We start from the raw sequence: 27,153 nt of genomic DNA on the forward strand, positions 1-27,153 counted from the left end.
TCATTGCAGCCTTATCAGTGCCCATCTGCAGCCTTTTTTTTGCCCATCTGCAGCCTTGCCATTGCCCATCATTGCAGCCTAATCAGTGCCCATCTGCAGCCTTGCCATTGCCCATCTACAGCTTTGCCATTGCCCATCATTGCAGCCTAATCAGTGCCCATCTGCAGCCTTGCCATTGCCCATTTGCAGCCTCGCCATTGACCATCATCGCAGCCTAATCAGTGCCCATCTGCAGCCTTGCCATTGCCCATCTACAGCTTTGCCATTGCCCATCATTGCAGCCTAATCAGTGCCCATCTGCAGCCTTGCCATTGCCCATTTGCAGCCTCGCCATTGACCATCATTGCAGCCTAATCAGTGCCCATCTGCAGCCTTGCCATTGCCCATCTACAGCTTTGCCATTGCCCATCATTGCAACCTGCTCCGTGCCCATCTGCAGCCTCACCATTGCCAGATTAGACAGAGCCGGATCTCCTGTGTACACAGCTCGGCTCGTAGTCACGCCTAGTCCCGCCCCCTGGCCAGACTCCTATGATGGACATAACACCAGGCCAATGCCGGGACGTAAATGCTAGGAGCTGTCCAGGAGGCGGGACTGGGCATGACTGCGAGCTGAGCTGAGCCGAGTACACAGGAGATCTGGCTCTGTCTAATCTGCCGGTGCTCGCCCCCTCCTTCCCATCCGAGGCAGCCTATATCAGCATATAACACGCACCCACGATTTGCCCCATATTTTCAGGGGTAAAAAGTGCGTGTTATACGCCGATTAAATACGGTAGTTGCAAAGTGTATATTTTTTTAAAGGACAAACAAGACTTTCCTTTGGTGATACTATATTGCAATAATGATTATATTTTTATGCAATCCATAGAAAAATGTAATACATCTAAAAGAACACACTTTTTGTCTACTTTGATTAGTGTTAATTTAAAAGAATATAATAAAGTATACATTTTATTTTAAACATTTTCCCATTTTAAAAATAACACAAAAATTATGATTCTGGTACAAAGCATTGCAAAGTTATTAATAAAGGTTTTTTGTTTTCAATGTTGTCCTTTTTTTTAATGCGACACTGAACAAGTGAAAGAACACAAAGAATAAACACAAAACGTTTAAATGTTACTAGTTAGAAAAATAGATAAAAACAGCAGGAAAATGATGATTAAAGTGGATGTAAACCAGATTCATGAAATTTGAACTGGGCACATATACAGTGGGGACGGAAAGTATTCAGACCCCCTTAAATTTTTCACTATTTGTTATATTGCAGCCATTTGCTAAAATCATTTTGGTTAATTTTTTTTTCCTCACTAATGTACACACAGCACCCCATATTGACAGAAAAACACAGAATTGTTGACATTTTTGCAGATTTATTAAAAAAGAAAAACTGAAATATCACATGGTCCTAAGTTTTCAGACCCTTTGCGCAGTATTTAGTAGAAACATTCTTTTGATCTAATACAGCCATGAGTCTTTTTGGGAAAGATGCAACAAGTTTTTCACACCTGGATTTGGGTATCCTCTGCCATTCCTCCTTGCAGATACTTTCCAGTTCTGTCAGGTTAGATGGTAAACGTTGGTGGACAGCCATTTTTAGGTCTCTCCAGGGTTGCTCAATTGGGTTTAAGTCAGGGCTCTGGCTGGGCCATTCAAAAACATCACGGAGTTGTTGTGAAGCCACTCCTTCGTTATTTTAGCTGTGTGCTTTTAGGGTCATTGTCTTGTTGGAAGGTAAACCTTCGGCCCAGTCTGAGGTCCTGAGCACTCTGGAAAAGGTTTTCATCCAGGATATCCCTGTACTTGGCCGCATTCATCTTTCCTTCGATTGCAACCAGTCGTCCTGTCCCTGCAGCTGAAAAACACCCCCACAGCATGATGCTGCCACCACCATGCTTCACTGTTGGGACTGTATTGGACAGGTGATGAGCAGTGCCTGGTTTTCTCCACATATACCGCTTAGAATTAAGGCCAAAAAGTTCTATCTTGGTCTCATCAGACCAGAGAATCTTATTTCTCACCATCTTGGAGTCCTTCAGGTGTTTTTTTTAGCAAACTCCATGTGGGCTTTCATGTTTCTTGCACTGAGGAGAGGCTTCTGTCGGGCCACTCTGCCATAAAGCCCTGACTGGTGGAGGGCTGCAGTGATGGTGGACTTTCTACAACTTTCTCCTATCTCCCGACTGCATCTCTGGAGCTCAGCCACAGTGATCTTTGGGTTCTTCTTTACCTCTCTCACCAAGGCTCTTCTCCCCCGATAGCTCAGTTTGGCCGAACGGCCAGCTCTAGGAAGGTTTCTGGTCGTCCCAAAGGTCTTCCATTTAAGGATTATGGAGGCCACTGTGCTCTTAGGAGCCTTAAGTGCAGCAGAATTTTTTTTTGTAACCTTGGCCAGATCTGTGCCTTGCCACAATTCTGTCTCTGAGCTCTTCAGGCAGTTCCTTTGACCTCATGATTCTCATTTGCTCTGACATGCACTGTGAGCTGTAAGGTCTTATATAGACAGGTGTGTGGCTTTCCTAATCAAGTCCAAGTATAATCAAACACAGCTGGACTCAAATGAAGGTGTAGAACCATCTCAAGGATGAGCAGAAGAAACGGACAGCACCTGAGTTAAATATATAAGTGTCACAGCAAAGGGTCTGAATACTTAGGACCATGTGATATTTCAGTTTTTCTTTTTTAATAAATCTGCAAAAATGTCAACAATTTTCTGTCAATATGGGGTGTTGTATGTACATTAATGAGGAAAAAAATGAACATAAATGATTTTAGCAAATGGCTGCCATATAACAAAGAGTGAAAAATTTAAGGGGGTCTGAATACTTTCCGTCCCCACTGTATCTGCAGTGTTTTCTCATCTCTCTTCAAAGCACTATGTCCTGTAGCTGTCTCCTGCTCCCTTCTTCTGTCAGCTGTGATAAAAGCAGCCAGAGTTTTGGGTTGGGGAGGATGCTATAATCTTTCAGAGCCCTGAACGATTCAAGAAACAGATCTGAAAGTCTCTACCTATGAGGAGTAGGGGTGTGTGCCTTTTCTCCAATCAGCTGTCTTGGCTGTATGCCCAGCCTTCACTGCAGTGTTGAACAGGAAGAAAAAATCTCCTAACACGATGTGCACTTTCTAAACAGTATATAAAGCTGAAGACAGAAGCTATACATGTAAAACCTATGTAGGGAGATTTGTTTCATCTCTGTGTACCATCTGAGGCTGTTCACTTCACTGGGTATATGTGAGGGTTTACATCCACTGTAAGGAGAGAAGGGGAAGGAATTAATTAGGACTGATTAGGGTCAATTAAGGGTTAATATCTGATTACACAGGCATATTTTATTTATTTATTTATTTATTTATTTTTTAATTTCTCAGATTGCTTTAACCGCTTTAGGCTAACCACAGTACTTTTTCTGTGGGCGAGCAACACAGGGAGGCTTAGCACATGCGCACTGTCATGCTGCTCCCGATTACAGTTCTGGTACCTGACTGCTTTGAGCAACCAGGGGATCTTGTGATTGGTATGCGATCACATGATTACAATGCATACACAACAGCTATGAATGAGTTTCATTCATAACAGCTGTGCATTCTGTAGTGATGCTCTGATTGGCCCACAGCTATGACATTGTACCTGGGCCAATCACATCACACTGTACCATGTGATTAGCTGTAGCCAATCACAGCATGTCTACAGAAACCAAGCTGTCATGAATAGAAACCCATTCATGACAGTTCAAACAATTGCTGTTACAGTGTTTATCACTATAACAGCAATCAGCGATACTATGGTGACATTGAACTGCTCTAATAAAAGTATAAAAAAACAAAAGTGTAAAAAAAGAAAAAAATTGTAAAGAAAAGAAAAAAAAATGTTTAAAGTGGTGTCCCCCCCCCCCCCCAAAAAAAAAAAAGAAAAGCAAGCAGCTACACATACTGCAACTGCTGGCTTTTAACAATAGGACACTTACCTGTCCTGGGGTCCAGCGATGTCGGCACTGCAGCTGATGTTTCCATCAGCTGTTGGCTGCTGCCACCGTCATTGTGGGTAAGGGTACCCGGCAGTGTAGCCTTACGGCTTCACGCTGGGAACCCTACTGTGCATGTGTGAGGCCCCGCTCCTCTCTCCTACTGGACCGGTGACAGGGAAAAGAGGAGGGAGCCCTGCGGTGATGTCGCAGGCCGTGGCCCGGACTCCAGGAAGTGGGAACAGGATTCCTGTCAAAGACAGGTATCCTGTCCCCCCCTGAAAGGTGCCAATTGTGGCACCAGAGGGGGAGAGGAGACAAATGAGTGGAAGTTACACTTTTGGGTTGAACTTCGCTTTAACCACTTCAGCCCCGGAAGGATTTACCCAACTCCTGACCATTTTTTGGGATACAAAACTGACAATTGTGCGGCATTGTACCCAAATAAAATTGATGTCCTTTATTTCCCCACAAATAGACCTTTCTTTTGGTGATATTTGATCACCTCTGCGGTTTTTATTTTTTTAGCTATAAACAAAAAAAGACCGACAATTTTGAAAAAAAAACATTTTTTTACTTTCTGCTATAAAACATACCCAATAAAAAAAAGTCAAAAAAATCGAATTTCTTCACAAATTTAGGTCAATATGTATTCTGCTACATATTTTTGGTACTAAGGAGGAGGCCCTTGTCCTCATTAACGAGGTACAACTCCTATTTAGAGGCCTGATATTTTTTTCCTTGACATCCATACCAGACAGTTATCAAAGATGCTATGTATTTTTAGGGAGAACTCCATGCTTTTTGTATTTATTTTTTTATTTATTTTTTTAGCATGTGTGAGGGTCCTCTGTTAACATCTACACCTAACCCTCATCCAGGACAAGTGTCTGGTATAGATGAAGGGAATTCCCAGCCACTTTGTTTGCAATCAGAAAAAAGTTTCCAAAGTTGTAATTTGCCAGCAATTTTTTTTTTTTGGTCCACTTTTTTATTTTATTTCACTAATTCTTCTACATTTCATAATACAATGTGCAAACCAAACTAAAAAAATCACAATGCATAAAAAAATGTCCATGTATTAAAGTAAACATACACTCCACTTGTGTTTATGATAATTCCTTCATGTATTCCACCAACTGTCACAAAGTGCGCTCCCCTGAAAAAATTGACCTACCGTATAAAAAAATAGGTCACCATATTCTTTCCCCTATTTAGGGGCTTTCAAACCTCTCCTGTGGATATCTCCAAATTCATCATTAGACCACCTTCTCTCTCCTGATCTTTAGTAATAGGTACAGCAAATGTTATCACTCCTCCAGTCCGCTTTTTGGTTCAAAAATAATAAAAGACCATCATCATGCTTTACCGTTTAAAAAGCATTCTTTATTAAAAACTATAAGAAAAGCACAGGAATAGTGCACTTAAAACCTGTGCACAATGGTATGTTCACTTTAAAATGTAAAGCATTGCCCCTAGGAATCAGCATCACCTGAGCAGAAAAGCATGGTCCGTCCACTTCCGGGTTTGCGCAATGACGTTAAAAGCTCCTCACTGACGCGTTTCGTCACAGACCACATGTCTTTCTCTAGGGGCTGCTACTCTTCATCTGACAGTGTTCCAACCAGATCTTTCAGTTTTTAAAATTAGGTATATAGAGCCAGGTGTTACTAAAGCCAGCTTTAGATAAGATAGTAAGAGTATAATGAGTCAGTTTAGTCCAGTTTTTTGGATTTGGGTTTTTTGTGTTTGGGGGGGATATGTTTATTTCATAGGATTTATCACTAGGGCAAAACCTAATTAAGGGCTGAGTCTGAATAGAACCCTAATTATGATGTGATGTGATGTGGAGCTCTCTAGGCCAGCGAAAAAGACCTTCAACTATGTAGTGCAAGGGCCTGGCTGATTGCATACAAATTGAAAGTGTTTAGGCTTGACCTCATATTATATGGTTTTGTTAAATATAAAGAAGAATTGTACAAGAAAATTGTATAATGTATGGCCAGTCTAAGGCAGTTTTATATCTTGTCACAGCTTACAGTGGTAACAAGATTGCAGTTAATTTAACAAATTATATATATTACAATGTCACAAGTTTAATGCCAGGGAGCAGGGAAGCCCATTTTGGTTCTGCAAGGTGTTGTCCCCCTACCTTCCTCTCCTATGAAAACCAAAGTTGGCTTTGAAAAGTAAGGACTACTTTCTGTGCAAAGATCACTCCCATTCAAGCCAGCTTAATTGCTGTCAGCGAGTGAGGAATATTGGCTGATGATACAGGCAAAAGAGGCAACCATGCCAAGAAGAAAGCTCAGCCTGTGTGATAATAAATGAGGCTATTAGCTGTGCAGTACAGGCCACTGAATATCAATGTTACCGGAATACTACATAAGCCCCCCCCGTTTAGGGGAACTTACAGTACATTAGGGGTAGTGTGATAAAGTGGACTATTATTTTGTCTGCCATAAAGGCCATTGACCTCTAATGCAAAATGCTAGGTGCTGCAAAGGAAAAGGATGCTAAGCTGGGGGACTTGGCTTTGTAGTTACTCCACCGTACATTGTAGTACTCTTTGAACTTTTTTATTGTTGGGAAAACAAAATGGCATAATGTGAAACTCCTCTTTAATTCTCAGGAAGTTACGAAGGTAGACATAACCTTGCGTAAACACAACGTATGCATCACAGTATGTTATACAACTGTAGAATGTGTACAAAGACCAAAGTAGTTTACATTTAGAGCAGTGGATGTGACATTCATTTATATGATGTAGTACACACAAATTAGTAAAATGTGTAAGCACAATTTTAGCATTAAGGTCAAAGCCTATAGGGACTGAATGTTTGAGGCAGGCTAAGTTTTACTCTTCAGGTTAAAAGCAATAACAATTTTAATAACTATAGGGACAGATATTGCCAGAGAAGATGTACTTCTAATAACAGATCCCAACTCATACTGCTAAAGATTTAAGGAATTCATAATAAAAATTGAACATTAGGACTAGCAGTTAAGGGTCCCTCCTACACAGGTGTTTGGCAATTTTATATACAGTGTATGTGTGTGTGTATATGTGTGTGTGTGTGTGTGTATATATATATATATATATATATACATACACACACACACACACACACACACACACACACACACACACACACACACACACAGCAATAAAAAAATTATATATAAATATATTACACACAGTCATTTTTTTAACATATATATTAGTTCAAGATGACGGTCAATCTCCCTCGGTCTGGGGCTCCATGCAAGATCTCACCTCGTGGGCCATCAATGATCATGAGGAAGGTGAGGGATCAGCCCAGAACTACACGGCAGGACCTGGTCAATGACCTGAAGAGAGCTGGGACCACAATCTCAAAGAAAACCATTAATAACACACTACGCCGTCATGGATTAAAATCCTGCAGCGCACGCAAGGTCCCCCTGCTCAAGCCAGCGCATGTCCAGGCCCGTCTGAAGTTTACCAATGACCATCTGGATGATCCAGAGGAGAAATAGGAGAAGGTCTTGTGGTCTGATGAGACAAAAATAGAGCTTTTTGGTCTAAACTCCACTCGCCATGTTTGGAGGAAGAAGAAGGATGAGTACAACCCCAAGAACACTATCCCAACCGTGAAGCATGGAGGTGGAAACATTCATTGGGGCTGCTTTTCCTGCAAAGGGGACAGGACGACTGCACCGTATTGAGAAGAGGATGGATGGGGCCATGTATTGCGAGATCTTGGCCAACAACCTCCTTCCCTCAGTAAGAGCATTGAAAATGGGTCGTGGCTGGGTCTTTCAGCATGACAATGACCCAAAACACACAGCCAAGGCAACTAAGGAGTGGCTCCGTAAGAAGCATCTCAAGGTCTTGGAGTGGCCTAGCCAGTCTCCAGACCTGAACCCAATAGAAAATGTTTGGAGGGAGCTGAAAGTCCGTATTGCCCAGCGACAACCCCAAAACTTGAAGGATCTGTAGACGGTCTGTATGGAGAAGTGGGCCAAAATCCGAGGCTACAATGTGTGCAAACCTGGTCAAGAACTACAGGAAACGTATGATCTCTGTAATTGCAAACAAATGTTTCTGTACCAAATATTAAGTTCTGCTTTTCTGATGTATCAAATACTTATGTCATGCAATAAAATGCAAATTAGTTATCCAGAAAATCACACTGTATGATTTTTAAATTTTCTGTTTTAGATTCCGTCTCTCACAGTTGAAGAGTACCTATGATAAAAATTACAGACCTCTACATGCTTTGTAAGTAGGAAAACCTGCAAAATCGGCAGTTTATCAAATACTTGTTCTCCCCACTGTGTCTGTGTGTGTGTATGTATGTGTGTGTGTGTGTGTGTGTGTGTGTATATATATATATATATATATATATATATATATATATATATATATATATATATATATTTTTTTTTTTTTTTGCGTCTAGCTTTCCTGTACATCATTTGAAAATTTTGCTTTTAACATTAGGAATATATATAAAGGAAAGCAGTAAGCTAGTGGCTAGTGGCAGAAATATCACATATAATATAAACCGCCAACCACAAAATGCATTTATGACATTTTTAATTTTTTTTTGCACTTGCATCAATAACCTTTACTGCTGTCTTCTCGCTAATTTAGTACTAGAGGTTTTTTAAGCCAAGATGCCTATTTTTTAAGAACATATCAATTGCTGGTATGGCTCTGCAAGCTGTAAGCTTTGTTTATAATACACTTGACAGCTTGCACGTGACCAGATGACTATGTCATAGTGATGGCATGATCAGGAACCACACTGATTGATTCATGATTGTTAGTAAATACCACAGCTGTCAGATACATTATGGCTTGACAACTAGCAGGCTACTGTGCACATTGCTAGCTGTCAGAACTGGTGACATAATAAACGTTCTGTCAGGGGTTTTTGTTGAGACATCTAGTTGGAAAGAGGTTAAAGCATAAATGTACTATCCTAGAAAAATCTAAATGACATTTTATGCTCCACAATGATTTCTTGTAACAGATCAAAAGCTGCAGGAAGATTTAGCACCTGCATGACTTTAGATAAGCCCCCTCAATCCACCCTATTAGACATGCTAGATAATTGTGCAAAGCTAATTCATGAGATCTCTAACATGGTTACATAGTTGCGCAAATTATCTCCAGTCATATCAGAAACATTATTTAAATTCGAGAAAAAGTGCACTTTTGTGTTTGCCCGTGTGCTGGTACAACAGTGCTGAGAAACATTTGATCATATCAGATGAGTGATCTGCCAATATATGACACATTTGCCCGTGTGCTGATAAAACAGTACTGAGAAATATTTGATCATGTCAGATGACAGCTCTACAAATATATATTGTTGCACCTTGTTCTCACCTTTTATTTCTGTTTGTTACACTAAACTCTTATCTGGAGAACCTAAAGACATTTTTTGTTTCTAAGAATATAGAGCCCACTATAGCTGACTTGCTTCTGAACATTTTACTTTCCTGCTGACCCTCTGGATCAGTGTCAATGGCATGGGACAAGTACGCAGATCCTGAAAGTCAGACGTCGGCCTCCGTGTTTTTTTTTTTTTAGAAGTTAAAGTGGAAGTCCAGACTAAAACTAAAATCCCTGCATCTATAGCCACCAACATTCTAACACTAACCTCTCTAGCCCTAAAAAAAAAGAAAAAATCAGTATATATACCTTTTCTGCAGGAGATCCGACCCAATCTCCTGCAGCGGAAGCTCTGCAGAGGACGACAACGGCTGTGAAATGAATGGGAAGTGACGCCACCCATAGAGTTACTATGGGGCTTCGGCGTTCTAACTGTAAGGGGGATGGGCTCACTGAAACATGACAGAGATCACTGTTCCCGATCACTGGGAACAGTAGATCTGTCATGCCACCTGTCAGGACGGGGAATCGCCTTGTTTACAAAGGTAGTTCCCCGTTCTGGCTCTGGCGATTGCGGGCTGCCAGCGGACATCGAGTCTGCCCGACCCGCGAGCACGCCTGCTATCGCGAGCCACCGTATAGCTACGGCGATTTGCGCAGGAGAGCCGACCGGCGACCAGTGGCTGGTCGGCAAGCAGTTAAACATCCTATCCCCATCTTAATTTTCTTTTAAATCAATGGATTTGATTTACTAAAGGTAAATAGACAGTGCACTCTGCAAGTGCAGTTGCTCCAGAGCTTAGTAAATGAGGTAACGCTTCACTTTACATAGAATATCCAATCACATGTAAGGAAAAAAAAAAAAAAAAAACAGCATTTTGCTTCACAATAATGGATGATGGAAGTCAGCAGAGATTCCCCTAATGTACTAAGCTCTGGAGCAACTGCGTTTGCAGAGTGCACAGTCTATTTGCCTTTAGTCCCCTTTCAGAGGGCGTGGACTTCGACAAGTGAATCTCTCCACTGATCCCCGCTGAGCAGGCAGATAGATGACAGGTCTGTGTCCCCTCTGTTATGCAGAGCAGACATGGACACAGCCCGCTATTCTATATGGGGCATGTTGGATAGAAACGAGCCGCCTGTCCATTTCCATCCAATGGACATCCAATCCGCCAGATGGATGGGGAACGGATCCCCATCTGTCTGTTTTTAGCAAACAGAATTGGACGCTGGCTGGTGTCAGTGGACACTTGTCCGCTGACATCCGCTGCTCCAGAGACAGCTATGGATTGTCCGATCGGGTCCGCCTGAAAAACTGACAAGTGGAACGGATTTGTTCATTAGTGTGAAATGGGCCTATGAAAGCACCTCTTGTGAATTTTGGTAGTAGTCATTATGCTGAAAATCTAGCTTCTGTGGTTTTTTTTCTGTTAAAATACACAGATGGGATGTATATTTTTCTTCAGCTCGTTACCTAATCCTGACTTGGCAGATAACTCATTGTTTGCGAAAGAGCACTGTTTTGTCTAGTATGTTATATTGCAGTGGCAATGGCTTATCCTGCACTTTGAGCTTGTCTGGGAAACATCCCTATCTGTATGTAAAATCTTTAAAGCTTTACTCCACTCCCTCTATGTACATTACAAGTATTTTAACAAACTTTGTTGTAGATTCCTACCTTTTTGTTATTCTGAAGAAATCCCTGTGTGTTTGTCTGTGTCCATGTGGAAAAGTGAATCTAATGGGAGTGGTGTTATAATTATCAATCAGCTGCTGTACCTGCAGGGCTCTAATAAGGAAAGCTGCTGGGTCTGCATCCCTTTAGACGTGATTTCCTATTGGGAGTATCTCACCAAAAATTACATTTTTGTTGCAGGGGATGCCTGAAATCTGACTTGTATCTTAGTGTAAACTTCTGAGAAAATCAGTGGGCCAATCGCACAAGCAGGAAATTATGTTTCTGGGGGGCCTTCTGTACACATTCTGTGCACAGTACTGCTCCAGGTAGCCATATTGCATTGTAGAAAATTACAGAGCTACAGATTGAAAAGGCAAGGTAATTTTTAATAACATTCAATTACAATATGACTTCGCAATTGTATACGCTATATATTTTTTTATTTGCTATTTTATTTCCCCACTAAAGTGGAGTTACCCTTTTAAATAAAGAATGTTGAAAGAAAAAAAAAGGATCTCCTGCTACAATACTTACTATAACACTAACTTAGGGGTTGATTTACTAAAGGCAAATAGACTACGCCCTTTGCAAGGGCAGTTGCTCCAGAGCTCAGTAAATAAGTTTAAGCTTCACTTTGCAAAGAGTACCCAATCACATGTAAGTAAAATGGAAAAAAAAAAGACGGCTTTTGTGCTTCCACATGTTTGAATGATAGAAGTTGGCAGATCTTCACCTCATTTACTAAGTTCTGTAGCAATTGCACTTGAAACATGCACAGTCTATTTTGCCTTTAGTAGATCAACCCCATAGTCTCCTGCAGCCATTCCTCTTCTAGGTTGAATGAAGTCAAGCACTCCACTCCACTTCCTGTTGGTGCCAAGGACCTGTCCTCTGTGGAGTGTCATCAAAGCGCTGCGTAAAATGTTGGCACTATATAAATTCTGTATAATAATCGGGCTCTCTTGGTCTCACAGTGACATACTGCAGAGAACGGTGCCTTTCTCTGCAGCAGCTAGGACCACCAAAATAGGAATCCGGACATCACATGCACTCTCACAGCCATGTTTTACAGTTTACAGAAAAATACCAAGGGTTACAAACCTGTCTGAGATGAAGACAGAATTTAAATTGGCAGTTACTTTTTTTTTTTTTTGTGGCGACAGTACAAGCAATGTTGGAAAATGGATCATCATAAGATAAAATTTAGAGGGTAATTTCACCTTTGTACACTTTTTTAGGTGTATAAACATGGCCATACACTATACAATCTGATTTAGTGAGAAGGGTGATCACTGATTGATTGCATTTCATTTAAAAAACGTGCACCTGGGAGTGGGAGGGTAGATGATGCAGGGTGTGTGCTAATGAGGTCAGCTGGTCAACTCCTTCCTGTGTCATGACCTAAAGTCTGATCAGGAAGAAGACATTACTTATGGAAATGTCTGGAAACGTGGATTAGGACAAGAAAAGTAAGTGACTGTAAATTTAATGTAAAGCTTTGATATTTTTGCAAAAAAAGTACATGAATGCTGTATTGGTGCATAGGGGAGCTGGAATTTAGAAAAAAAAAGTGTACAAAGGTGAACCCTTTAAATAATTATGTTGGTGAAATATAAAATTTATATTGGCCGTTCTCAATCTTTTTAACACGGAGAAACACTTTAAATAACATTCATACCGGGGAACCCCTGCTAATAGTACCTACAGCACAATATATCTACAGCACAGCGTACCATGGCGTGAACAGTAAGTGGAGATATGGGAATAAGTTGGAGAATAAGGAACATTGCATAAACTGTTTAACACCCTGGGTTGCTTTATATAACAATTTATTTTCAATAATAATAATGGAACAAATAATAATGGCGAGAAAAATGGCGAGATTGTAAATATTAGTGTTACTGCATTGGTGGTCTGTAACACGTGCCCCCTAATATACCAATTTTAGGCCAGTGAAGAGCTCCCTTACATTGGTTGTCATTGGAGTAGGGCTCCTTTATATTGGTGGCCATTGGGAGAAGTACCACATTACATTGGCAATCACTGAGTGAGGGGCCCCCCTACACTGGTGGCATAAGCATGTGCACAGGAAAGGGGCTGGGGAATCTCTGTCCTCAATCCGTTTTGCTGTCTCGAAAGTGAGAAATTTTGGGTCTGTTTAGACCCCTGATATTTCACCAAAGCCCCCCAACAGGGCTCCTAAAATTGTAAAAAAAAAATATTAAAGCATTATTGTAAAAATAATTGTAGAAAATAAAATGGTAAAAAAGTAATAATAAAAAAATAAAAATACACTGACCACTGCTCTACTGACATTGTCTACTGCTCTACTGAGACTGTCCACTGCCCTACTGATATATATATATTACAGTTGTGCTCATAAGTTTGCATACCCAGCCAGAATTTGATTTTTTGCCCATTTTTCAGAGAATATGAATGATAACACAGAAACTTTTCTTTCACTCATGGTTAGTGTTTGGCTGAAGCCATTTATCATCAATCAGCTGTGTTTACTCTTTTTAAATCATAATGGCAACAGAAACTACCCAAATGACCCTGATCAAAAGTTTACGTACCCGGGTTCTTAATACCGTGTATTGCCTCCTTTAAAATCAGTGACAGCTTGAAGTATTTTGTGGTATTTGTGGATGAGGCTCTTCTCAGATGGTAAAGCTGCCCATTCCTCTTGGCAAAAGGCCTCCAGTTGCTGTAAATTCTTGGGCTGTCTTGCATGAACTGCACTTTTGAGATCTCCCCAGAGTAGCTCAATGATATTGAAGTCAGGAGACTGAGATGGCCACTCCAGAACCTTCACTTTATTCTGCTGTAGCCAATGACAGGTCGACGTGGCCGTGTTTTGGATAATTGTCATGTTGGAATCTCCAAGTACAACTCATGCGCAACTTTCTGGCTGATAAATGCGAATTTTCCTACAGTATTTTTTGATAACATACTGCATTCATCTTGCCATCGATTTTGACCAAATTTCCTGTACCTTTGTAGCTCACATATCCCCAAAACATCAGCGATCCACCTCCAGTGTTTCACAGTAAGAATAGTGTACTTTTCATTATTGGCCTTCTTGACTCCTCTCCAAATGTAGTGTTGATGGTTGTGGCCAAAAAGCTCAATTTTGGTCTCATCACTCCAAATGACTTTGTGGCAGAAGGTTTGAGGCTTGTCTCTGTGCTGTTTGGCGTATTGTAAGCGGGATACTTTGTGGCATTTGTGTAGTAATGGCTTTCTTCTGGCGACTCGACCATGCAGCCCATCTTTCTTCAAGTGCCTCCTTATTGTGCATCTTGAAACAGCCACACCACATGTTTTCAGAGAGTCCTGTATTTCACTTGAAGGTATTTGTGGGTTTTTCTTTGCAACCTGAACAATTTTCCTGGCAGTTGTGGCTGAAATTTTAGTTGGTCTACCCGACCCTGGTTTGGTTTCAACAGAACCTCTAATTTTTCACTTCTTGATTCGAGTTTGAACACTGCTGATTGTCATTCTCAATTCATTAGATATCTTTTTATATCCCTTTCCTGTTTTATACAGCTCAACTACCTTTTCCCGCAGATCCTTTGACAATTATTTTGCTTTCTCCATGACTCAGAATCCAGAAACGTCAGTGCAACAATGGATGAAGGATATAAGGGTCTGTCTGGAGTTCAGAAACTCAATGACCTTTTACACACACTAATTACAAGCAAACAGATCACAGGTGAGGATGGTTATCTTTAATAGCCATTCAAACCCCTTTGTGTCGACTTGTGTGCCTGTTATCAGGCCAAAATCACCAGGGTATGTAAACTTTTGATCAGGGTCATTTGGGTAGTTTCTGTTGTCATTAAGATTTTAAAAAGAATAAACACAGTTGCTTGATAATAAATGGCTTCAGCCAAACACTAACCATGAGTGAAAGAAATGTTTTTGTGTTATCATTTATATTCTCTGAAAAATGGCCAAGAAATCATAAATTCTGCCAGGGTATGTAAACTTATAAGCACAACTGTGTATATATATATATATATATATATATATATATATATATATATATATATATATATATATATACACACACACACACACACACACACACACACACACACACACACACACACACACACACACACACACACACGCATGCATATGTGGTTGAGCTTTGGGGTGCACACCCTAATGCAATAGGCTGTGCACACCTATGACTGGTGGTCAGTGGGAGAAGGGCCCCATCAAACCTATGGCCAGTCAGAAAAATTCTACTTTTGCTGCTGGTCATGCTCCATGAAATGGTGATCAGTGGTAAGAATATCCCCATATAGATATATTAAAAAGATAATTGGTGTTAGAGGTTTGATTTTAGTGTCAGTTCTGACCAGAACGTGCACATTCCCATGCAGTGTGATTTTGGCAGCCTATGCATTGTATTGTTAATGGTACCCCACATGGCGATCGCAGATGCAGCGTGTTTGCGTCCACCAAATCATATGGTATTGCTGAATCCTGCGATTTGGTGCATGCAAACGAGCTTCATTTGTGATCTGCATTTTGGGGTGCCATTAACAATACATTGGAACCCGTATTGCAGGTCACAAGGGCAGCGGGTTCACCTGCAGTGTGGGAAACACTTTTTGATGTAAACCGACCCATAGAGAAGAAATTGCTTATTTCTCAAGGAACCCCTAGCAGCTTCTGGAAGCAACTTAGCTGAGAAGGGCCGGTATATAACATATTTCTTTTTTCAAAGGTGGAATTATGTTTCAGGAGACAGGATGATATAGTACAGTGTAGTGCAGGGGTGCTATGCTGCAATGATGTAATGTCAATACTAAGCAGAAATGTTTCCTACAGAACAATCTGTGGAGAGGGTCATATAAAGGTTGTCTTTGTATTTTCTGAACACGGTGTTTGTCAGGTACAAGGCATCATACTGCTCTTTGCTTTTGGCTGTCTGTGGCAAGCTGTATAATCAAGCAGCAGTCTAATCAGGATAATGTTGTGCTTGTGTAGCTCTCGCTAATATTTGCTCAGACACTTATATAAAAGCATCTGAAAGGACAATGTGTGTGTTCCCTATAGTCACTTTCTTCTACTTTCTAATGTGCTCTTGAGAAAATAGCTGCTGAAGTTTTTCATACAAGTCTCACAGATTTTTATTGTAAAAAATAGCAGGATTTTTTCCATTGGAATATTATTTTTTTTTTATTACTATGGAATTATCCTTTGTACTTTTAAGAAGTGCATTTCTAAACAAAAATAAATATTCACATAGCTGTTCATCCATCTAAACTACCGGTACATGTAAATTCATTCTGTGTGGATGTGGCTAAATCAAACGTTCTCAGGCTATATTCTCCTTGCAGACTGAATATTATTCATTGAAAAAAAAAAAAAACTGTGTGATTAGGGAAGTACCACATCATGGCCACTAGATAGAGTCGGGGAGCATAAATATTTTGGTGCCATCTAGTGGCCATAATGCAGTATTTTCTCCAGTAAAAAAAGAACAGGGGACTAGAGGTAAAAAACCTCGGGACTTTAAAGGTGTTATTTGTATGGTTTAGGAATATCAATTCATCAACGATATTGGATAAAACAGTTACATTTTATTACAAGTATTTAAAAAACATGTAAAAAACATGAGACAAGACTTGAATTTCAAAAATTCAATAATTTCACTGATTTATTTTATACCAATTTAGTGCACTCATACACTTTTTAGATCTAGCTGCAATTTATCAGAGTACTATATTATACATTCGCAAAGGATCTTACTTACAATAATTTCACTGAGACATGATGCATGAATAATACCACTTTCTCAACATGTTTCGCTCGGCGGAGCTTCTTCAGGAGACTTAGGGTGTGGCATCATATTATGCTATAAATCAAAAAAAATTAAATACTCATGTTGAAATATAATAAATCCATAGAAATGGCATACATCGATTGTTAGACATGAAATAACAGAATATATCAAAAAATATATCAAATTGTGGGGCATAAAGAAAGACAAATATCATCAATAGTGACTGTGAGACTACAGAAAAATGAAACCTTAGTATTTTCTCCAATCACACTTCAGTCAGTTATTATAGGGGTGATTTCTTTCCAAGGTCTGTTATAATACAGTGACTGAGCAGGGAAGCAGTGTTCATGAGTAACAATACAGTGCATTCCCTGGGACCGCTGACATATCAGATACTTGTTTTTTTACTGGCTGATTTGTAATAACCGGAGGAAAGAAAGATGTTAAACGTAGAAACAAACTTGTATGCTTTCTTCTATACTCCGCCCTGAAAGAGTAAGCTGAAATCTAAAGGGCTGCTATAAATCATATATACATCCCCTGATTTGGTCAATCATTCCCAGTGGTACAAAATGTTAAACTCATTTTCTGAACAATTTATTGTCCCATGATGTGCCTTTAGCCCTGGCATTAGTTGCTCTGACAGTGTGGCTACAAGCTGCAATAGGCAATTGTGATAATGATCAGAAAATTGTAGGGTAATACTTGTAATCAGATTCAAAATCATGGAAAATGTTTAATTTGGCAGCTACATGGGAAGTAATCAAAATCAATATTATTGCAGCCTGTCCAGAACAACTGTGCTAGAAGCAAGTTGAGAATATTTTGTATAAAAATATATGCAGTGTTATGCATCCAGGCTTTGCATTTAAAGTGGTTCTAAAGGCAGAAGTTTTTTTTTTTATCTTAAGCATTCTATGCATTAAAGAGTAAGTAAACCTTCCCTCATCAAATCATTCCCCGCATCTATTACATTTTGTACCACCACCCCCTCCCTTTAGAATGTAAGCTCTATGAGCAGGTCCCTCCTGTATTGAACTGTACTGTAATTGTGCTGTTCCCCCCCCCCCCCCTACATTGTAAAGCGCTGTGTAAACTGTTGGCGCTATATAAATCGTGTATAATAATACTTTGTACCTATAGGTAAACCTTGATTTAACGTGCGCCGTTTCTGAGATATTTACTGTAAACTGCATTGATGATGTCACCTGCGAATGCGCTCTGAAGAAACGGCCACCCGTGCCGTTTCTTCAGAAGCGCGTGTTGTGATGCGCAGTTCTGGCCAGTCCCACACCCGGAGTCTGCAGCCCTGGAATGAAGATGGGCGAAGATGGACGCAGGTTTTCGTTTGCAGGTGTCACACAATGTACTTTACAGGTTAGCAAAAAGGACAAAAACAAGGTTTACTTCCTCTTTATGATAAAAAAACGTGTGTCCAGCAGCCTCCCTCAGCCCCCCTAATACTTACCTGAGCTTCATCTCGATCCAGCGATGTTGCACGAGAGCCTCGACTCCAGGACTTTTCCTCCCGATTGGCTGAGACACAGCAGCAGGCGCCATTGGCTCTTGCTGCTGTCAACCAAAGTCAGTGAGCCAATGAGGAGAGAGAGGGGGCGGGGCGGAGTTGTGGCTCCGTGTCTGAAGAGCAAGCTGCTTGCTGTGGGGGCAGACGGCAGGAGGGAGGGGCCAGGAGATCCAGCGGGGGACCCGAGAAGAGGAGGATCTGGGTTGCTCTGTGCAAAATCAGTGCAGGTAAGTAGCATGTTTATTATTATTATTATTATTATTATTATTATTATTATTATTATTATTATTATTTTTTTTTTTTTAAAAACAGACTTTAGTATCATTTAAGATTTTTTTTTATCTTTTTAAAAACTAAACTTTATTAAAGCAGATATTCACTCCTTACCCATTTTTTTTTTTTTTTTTTTTTTTACCCCCACTTAGGCTGCTTTCACACGGAGGCTGTTTTCAAGCGTTTTAGCGCTAGAAACGCCTGAAAACAGCCTCCCCATTCATTTCAGTGTGACTTGTCACACTGGGGTGGTGTGCTTGCGGGACATTCTGAAAAGTCCTGCAAGCAGCATCTTTGGGGCGGTTTCAGAGCGGTGTATACACTGCTCCCAAGACGCCCTGTCCATTAAAATGAATGGGCAGCGCTGCCGAAGTGCCTGCAAAGCACTTTGGCAGCGCCACAACACGGGCACTTTTAACCCTTTCTTTGGCTGTTAACGAGGGTTAAAAGTGCCCCACTAGAGGCCGAAAATCCCTGCTAAAACTCCGCTAAAACTAGTGGCGCTTTACTGCTGATGCCCGGCACTTTCAGTATGAAAGTAGTCTAACCAGTAGGTGAATTGTGCACATTTCAAATCTCACCCATTCAGAGCATCCAGTGTTGTGCCACTGAGATCCTCTCGTTTTCTGCCACCACTCAATCCCGCGCCACCATGTTGTTTGTGACGTCATCGAAAGGCCTGCCATCTTTCCAGAGTTCAGCGGACAGTCCTCCCGATGATGTGTGGCCAGGCCTGCCCCGCTCCTCCTTTTGTCAATTAATCACTATGCCTCTTGGGAAATGTGATTTGCATATCCCAGGAGGCACAGCGAGCACTGTGATCGTCATTGGCTTAGGCAAGTGGCCTTCATGGGGGGGACATACACTTTTCTTTAAAAAAAAAAAAAAAAACGAGAGGAGGGGTGGAGAAGAGGGAACTTAATTAAGAGGGTGAAAATTTGCTTAAGTTTTGAAGGTAGTTTATATTCAGGGGTTATGTGGACTATAGTTTAAATACCTTTATCTACCCAGAGTTGTGGGTCATCTAATAACAAATTAAAATAGGGAAAGTTGGGGTTTACGCAGGAAAAGAGCAAATTGAAATTCATTTGTTATCTATGATTAAAATAAGTAAATTTGCTGTCAATGAATGTTTTAGCACTAAACAGAAACCAGGTTAAGTAAAATAAATATATAGTGTTTATAGGTATGTTTTCTTTATTTACTGGATGTAATACAGTCACCCCAAAAATGAACTACATGGCTCCATATTCCTGAATTAGTATGAAGGATCCAGCCCATTAGCCATTTGCTGAACCTCCCAAACAGTAAACGAATCTGCAGGTCATAGACATTGTACACAGTACAACTATCTCATCTTATTTTATTATGTTCTTAGCCTATAATGTTAGCATATTTTCTTTAGTGTTCTTAAATGTTCTTTACTCATCTGGCCATAGACGGAGGACATTTCTTTCCTGCAACCACTGCAAGCCATTGTGTACTCCCTGCGGGGGGGTGGATGGGACAGGGGGACAACACAGTAATTATTGCTAGTGGCTATAACAGCTGCATGTTAAATCCGTCAGGCAGACTGATTGTACCCAAGTGGATCAAACAATCAACTTGGATACATCCGGCCAACCCATAAATGGGGCGAATCTTGGCTGGTTCAGCAGGATTCAAACCGTTTATGACTGGCTTTAGACTTGTTTATACTCTTGTTACATTCTCTTTGCTCAAGGCAATAGACATTGACATTTCACGTATGTTGCAAACACTACGGGTATTATTCGTGACTTTGATACTGAGACATTCGCAAATTTAATTTTTTTTATATATAGACCACTGTTTGTGTATAACTAATTTACTCTAGCTAACACATTTGAAGCAGTTACATCAACAGTTTTCTTAACCTATGAAAACAAATGAATGTTGTAAGCACCCTGTTATTGCAATATGGTTTGTTCCAAACCCTTAAAATGAAACTAAAGGCAAAAAAATGAAATCTTAGTTCCAATGCCCATGTGCCCAATGCCCAGCTCTTCTCCCTGGCTTCTTCTGGGAGGTCTTTGGCCAGCACGAGATGATGTCACTCCCATGCATGCACAGGGGTGCAGTCATCCCAGCAAATTTGCAGTATGCCGTAACATATACACTGAGCTATGTATACACAGCTCAGTGTATATTTTACAGTGGATTGTGAACAGTCACGTAAGTGTATTATATTGCAGAAGAGACATTGCATCCTTCTTTTGCAACAAAGAGCTTGCTAGCTTGCAGTTTTTTTAACTTTAGTTCCAAGTTAACTGACACAACTTTGCCTGTTATGGTTAGTTAAAAATGAGCAAATCTACTGGCAGGATCAACAAGTAAAAAACAATGTTCTGGGGGAATTCAGAAAAACAAAAAACTGCTATGGCACCTCACTATAACTGCCAAGTTCTGAAAGTAAATGTGGGATCAGTTACAAATGCCATTGCTGTCTGCATCTGCGTTTTCTATAACAACAAGCTTGAAAAATCTAGCATCTATGACATAGATTCTATGTTGTATAACATAGGCATGCTAAAACTGGCCAACCCTGGGAATAAACAAGTACCAACCATGAACCGGATTTTCAAGTGTCTTTTAAAAAATCAATATATTTATGAGCAGCACTACAGCTAAGTCAACACATGTGAAGTTTAGCTGGTAGCCGTTCCTGCGGCAACATGCCACCTGTCTCTCCAGTATTTTGATGCCAAGTGTCTCTCCTGTATTTTGATGCCACGTGTGTCTCCTGTATTTTGATGCCACCTGTCGCTCCTGTATTTTGATGCCACATGTGTCTCCTTTATTTTGATGCCACGTGTGTCTCCTGTATTTTGATGCCACGTGTCTCTCCTGTATTTTGATGCCACGTGTCTCTCCTGTATTTTGATGCCACGTGTCTCTCCTGTATTTTGATGCCATGTGTCTCTCTTGTATTTGGAGATGTGTTGTTACAGCTGAAGTTCTGCCCGGATGTGTATTTGATCAATATGTATTCAAGCATGACTGGTTCCCATTGTTCATGTCACTGCAAGACAGTTGGTGCCTCAAGCTATGACTGTCCAGTTAAATAACAAAAAAACTGGAAAAAAATGTAAAGTCAACACTGATGAGTCTCCCATTGCTGTGCATGGCCCCTACCTTGCCCTCAGGGCCAGGACAAGGGGTGGGCAAAAGGGACTTCCCTGGGCACTGGGGTATCATGTGAGGTGGGGGGCACCTCGAGGAGATGGAGGGGAATTTGTGTTGGTAGGGGGACTTTGGAGGGTGGTAGGGGGTAAGAATTTTTCTAGGTGGGGAAATTAGGGGGGTGTGCTAGGAATGGTTTCATATGTTTGCCGTGGGCTCTAGATGACCTTGTCCCAGCAATGCATGTTCTGCACTAGGAAGCTGCTTGCTGCAGAGGACCCTTCAGTAAAGAGTTATCAATGAGTACCAGAGGCTTGGATTTAAAAATTGTGCAATGGGCCATGAAATATGCTGCCTGTTATATCTTTATTTAGGCAGCCCTGCATTTTAGCACACAGAGGTAACTATTGCGCACTGTGGTGTGCTTGGAAAAAAACATGGTGGTTGGTTAAAAGGTGTTTTGTGATGTGTAGGCAGCCCATTCAAAATGAATAGGCTGCCTCGCCACAACAAACATTAAGCCATGGCATCACGCATGTTAATGTGCCTGCAGTAACCCACCACAAAGGTCTACATTCGGCTGTTGACCCTGAACAAGTATACAGATTAGATAATCGGATTTCCCTGGCTAACTGCTCACTTTAGGCCAGAGACCGAACAAAGGACAGCCAGACATCTGGCAATTTCAGAAAAAGGTCAGCAATAGCAGCCATCAAATTTGTCACAGCAAGGTTTCCTTTAAAGCGGTGGTCTCCAAACTGTGGCCTGCGGGCCAGGTGGGGCCCTTTGCTTGCCTTAATTTGGCCCTTGGGGCACTATTTCTCCCACTGACACCAATAATCGGACACTATTCCTTCCACTGACACCAACAATGGGACACTATTCCTCCCGCTGAAACCAACAGTGGGACACTATTCTTCCTGCTGACACCAACAGTGGGACCAACAGTGGGACACTATTCCTCCCGCTGATACCAACAGTGGGACACTATTCCTCCCGCTGATACCAACAGTGGGACACTATTCCTCCCGCTGATACCAACAGTGGGACACTATTCCTCCCGCTGATACCAACAGTGGGGCACTATTCCTCCCACTGACACCAACAATGGGGCACTATTCCTTCCGCCTACACCAACAGTGGGACACTATTCCTTCCGCCTACACCAACAATGGGACACTATTCCTTCCACTGACACCAACAATGGGGCACTATTCCTTCCGCCTACACCAACAGTGGGACACTATTCCTTCCGCCTACACCAACAATGGGACACTATTCCTTCCACTGACACCAACAATGGGACACTATTCCTTCCACTGACACTAACAACGAGACACTAAAGTATTCCTTCCACTGACGCCAATGATAGGGGACTATTCCTTCCACTGACACCAACAATGGCACACTACTCCTCCAACTGACACCAACAATGGGACACTACTCCTACTGACACCAACAGTTACTATGTAATTGTCTTACTCCCACTGATAACTGAGCCTGAGACGTTGTTTAATCCCACTGAGGCAAGGCATTTTTTAATCCCACTGGCCACAGTCCGGCCCAACTATCTGAAGGAACGTAAAATGACTCTTAGTTTAAAAAGTTTGGAGATACCTGCTTAAAAGTATATAAAGCCCAAACTTTTTTTTTTTACATTTTGGATAGAATGTGAAATGGTTATTCCTAAGAGGAACCCTGTTCTGATGACAACTGTCTAAATGTGGGAAGGGAGATCTCCTGATGTATGACAGACCGAAAAAAGAAACAAAGGGGCTTTTAACCATTCCATACTCTTATCTACAATTAAAAAGTCTTAGCTTCACATATACTTAAAAGAAAGACAAATCTAAATGGATTTGTTTTTCCACCCTTAATTTTAAAGGCAATATTTAAAACTGATATTTCAGCTTTTTTCGGTCATTCATGTCAAATATTGTCTTCTTTTATCCTTTGGAGATTTCCAGAATTGCCAGTTTTGCCCAATTACAGTGATTGTTGCATAGCGAAATGTATGTATTGCAGACCCTCAATGGATACTCAACGAATGAAAATAGTTCATCCACCCCCCACAGTGCCCACAGCTTATAAATCTTTTTATGTTAAAATATTGCCACTATATACCATTTTGGATGATCTGTATACCACGGTTACATGATAAACTGCATAGTTTTCCAGTGCTGGGAGTTCAGTTAGGAGGAGATTTCCACTGCAGCCTGTATACACGCCCACATGTGTGATGTCAATAGCATGTGACCTGGCTAGCTCTGAGAACAACTAAATGTTCTCTCCAGCATAAAAGACACAACTGAGCATGTGCAGGTTGGGTACTCTGCCTGTGTTAGCTAGCCTTCCCCAGATAGACCGTGCAGGGAGGGGAGTATCTGTGCATACAGAATAAAACAGCCTTTTTACACAATGCAGAGGATTAACCCGTTAACTTCCACAGTGAGTATAACAAGCATGCTATGCTGCATATACAGACTGATTTTACTGTTGTGGATTTAGTAACACTTTAATAATTGGGTGAATAGTCTATCTGCAGAAGGGTGACACTTTTGTTTTAGGCTTTAAAGTGATTGTAAAGCCTTGTACTTACTTGCTCTATGCAGTGGTTTTGCACAGACCTGCCCCAATCCTCTTCTTCTCGGGTTCCTGGCTGGCGATCCTGGCCCCTCCCTCCTGTTCAGTGCCCCCACAGCATGCAGCTTGCTATGGGGCTACCCGAGCTGAGCTGCAGCTCTGTGTATTCATTCAGACACAGAGCCACGGTTTTGGCCCCGCCCCTCTCTCTTGATTGGCTAACTGAGTTTGATTGACAGCAGCGGGAGCCAGAGCCGCTGCTGTGTCTCAGCCAGTCAGGAGGGAGAGTCCAGGATGGTTGAGGCACTCATGGACATCGCTGGACAGAGATGGGGCTCAGGTAAGTATTGGTGGGGGGGCCGAGGCTGCTGCCCACAGAAGGCTTTTTATCTTAATGCATAGAATGTATTAAGCTAAAAAAACCTTCTGCCTTTACTTTAAACTTGGTACAAATGATAAAATTGGATAAAACATGTAACAATGTGTATATCCTCTGTGTGAACAAGTGAAGTGTCAACACAATATCATGTGAAAACATACACTTTTGTGCAAACAAATATCTTAAATGTGAAACTGGTGCTCACATCTAAAAAATATATATATATATATTTCTCAAATATGAAAAAAAACACATGAATTAAAAACTGCATGAGCTCAATATTGCAAATAGCAAAAAAGAGTTTCTTAATACTAAATGCTATTGCTCATAGAAGAACCCCTTCCTCTTCTGAGAGCAATAGCATTTCGTATTAAGAAACTTTTTTTTTGCTATTTGCAATATTGAGCTCATGTTTGGATACCATGCATACCAGAGCATATACAGTTTTTAATTCATGTGTTTTTTTTTTTTTTTCATATATTTGTAAGCAATAAGGAACTTTTTTTTGATATATTCTATTCAGTCCAATTTTTTTCTAGCTGCCTGTAGGCCCTTGGGAGCATGTTTTCAAATTAAAATAAAGTCCATATTCCTAATTTCAATCAAAAATATGATCCAAAAGTGCATCTATTCAAAAAATCTAAGTCCATATTTCCAATTCCAGAACGAATTAAAGGCAAAGTCGTAATCCAACACTTCAAATAATTGTACACCCTTTCAGACCTAAAGTAACTCACCAGAAATTGTAGCTGGTCAGATTATAAAGCAGCAAATGCAGTTCTTGTGTTGTATATCAGGCAAATCCCCTCTCCACCGTGCTGTCTATAACGTGTCCTCTTGTAAGTTTCTCTCTTAATTTCTCTCCTGAATAGATGGAAGGATTTTTAAGAGGAAGGAAAAAAGATCTCCATAGCGTAATACCATTAAAATAATGCTTGTTTATTAAACTTTTTTAAAAGCACTCACATTTCATAAGTGTCTGCCCAACACTAGGGAATAAAAGCTTGATGATTGTATATAATAATCAGCTCCGGCTGACGTCTCAAAATCCACTAGCTAAAATCCTCCACCATCCATCAATATTTTTGGCTCTGTTCCTTGTTTTATTTTTTTTTTATTTATTTTTTTTTGTATTTTTTAATTTTTTTTTTTTAAAAACCGCGGAGGTGATCAAATACCACCAAAAGAAAGCTCTATTTGTGGGAACAAAATGATTAAAAAATTGTTACAGTGTAGCATGACCGCGCAATTGTCCTTCAAATTGTGACAGCACTGAAAGCTGAAAATTGGCCTGGACGGGAAGGTGTCTAAGTGCCTGGTATTGAAGTGGTTAATCACTAGGAACAGCAGATCTCCATGTTGTCCCCTGTCAGGATGGGGATCTGCCTTGTTTACATAGGCAGATCCCCATTCTGCCTCTCTGTATCGTGATCGCAGGTGGCACATGCATCAGCTCCTCCTCCGTGCAGCGGGCGCGCGCCCACACTATCTGATGCATTAAAATGATGTACAGGTACCTCGTTTCGCACAGTAGAGCCGCCTTGGCACAGTATATATGCGGTGGGCAGTCTTTAAGTGGTTAATTAAAGCAAATGTTTTTTATCAAACTTATTTTAATAAGATGCTTTTGGAGAAAAAAATCTAATGATAGTTTTATATTTAAGATACATGAATAATTTAGTTTATTCAGCATGAAATTGAGCTTAGTTATGTAGCATGAGGCTGTATATTCTGCAATATTTACATTTTTGGAAACTCTTTCAATGAATCCAAGCTCTGCAAGCTGAGATAACATGCACTGCATTGATGCATTTACACAGTTTTACAGTAACCATGATATAAAACAAAGTTCAGGAATATTCCTTTATCTCAATGTTTTACAAATCTATGTACACTACAAACTGTATGATTGAATCGGTATTTAGATATTATTCTAAATAGGAAAACTTAATTTTGTTTGCAAATATTAAAGATTCTAACTACCAGCAAGAATGAGTCCTTATATTTAAAGAGCACCTGTCATTTCAGAACCATCATGGCAGCGGCTGTTAGCAGGCATCCACTGCCCTGCTGCCGCCACATTCCTCACCTTGTTGTGTCACTGCTGCATCCCCAGCTGTCCCATTAAAGTGAATGGGACTGTCGGTGAGTCAACAATCGGGACGCTTCTTTTTTCAGCCAATCGGGAAACGGGTCTCATACCCACTTCCTGATTGGCTGGGAGGAGGATCAGTGTTTAAATAGCGAATATTAATCCGCTATTGTAACACACCTGGGTGGGTCTAGTAGTGCATTAAAAAAATAGAACGCTGAATGCTAATTAACGCGCGTTTATCGGCGTTTATCAGCGTTTAGTGGTTTTTAGCTTTTTTTGTGGTCAGAAAAACGGCACTTTAAACGTGATTTTATGGCGTTCAGAG

General features: G+C 40.7%; 1 protein-coding gene across 3 annotated transcripts in view; it reads left to right on the top strand.

Annotated features, from left to right (window-relative positions):
- GDPD1 (glycerophosphodiester phosphodiesterase domain containing 1) overlaps positions 1-27,153 on the top strand; it is a 163,957-nt gene that overhangs the window by 15,732 nt on the left and 121,072 nt on the right. The window contains exon 2 of one of the 3 annotated variants that reach the window (XM_073616524.1): positions 8,170-8,229. The exons of the other annotated variants lie outside the window; for them this stretch is intronic. Within the exon in view, the coding sequence (XP_073472625.1) occupies positions 8,199-8,229 (31 nt within the window). The 5' untranslated portion in view covers positions 8,170-8,198. The remainder of the gene's footprint in view (positions 1-8,169; positions 8,230-27,153) is intronic. 3 annotated transcript variants of the gene reach the window in all.

The sequence above is a fragment of the Aquarana catesbeiana genome, linkage group LG02 (assembly GCF_042186555.1).
Source record: "Aquarana catesbeiana isolate 2022-GZ linkage group LG02, ASM4218655v1, whole genome shotgun sequence".
In the NCBI taxonomy this organism is placed as follows: Eukaryota; Metazoa; Chordata; class Amphibia; order Anura; family Ranidae; genus Aquarana; species Aquarana catesbeiana.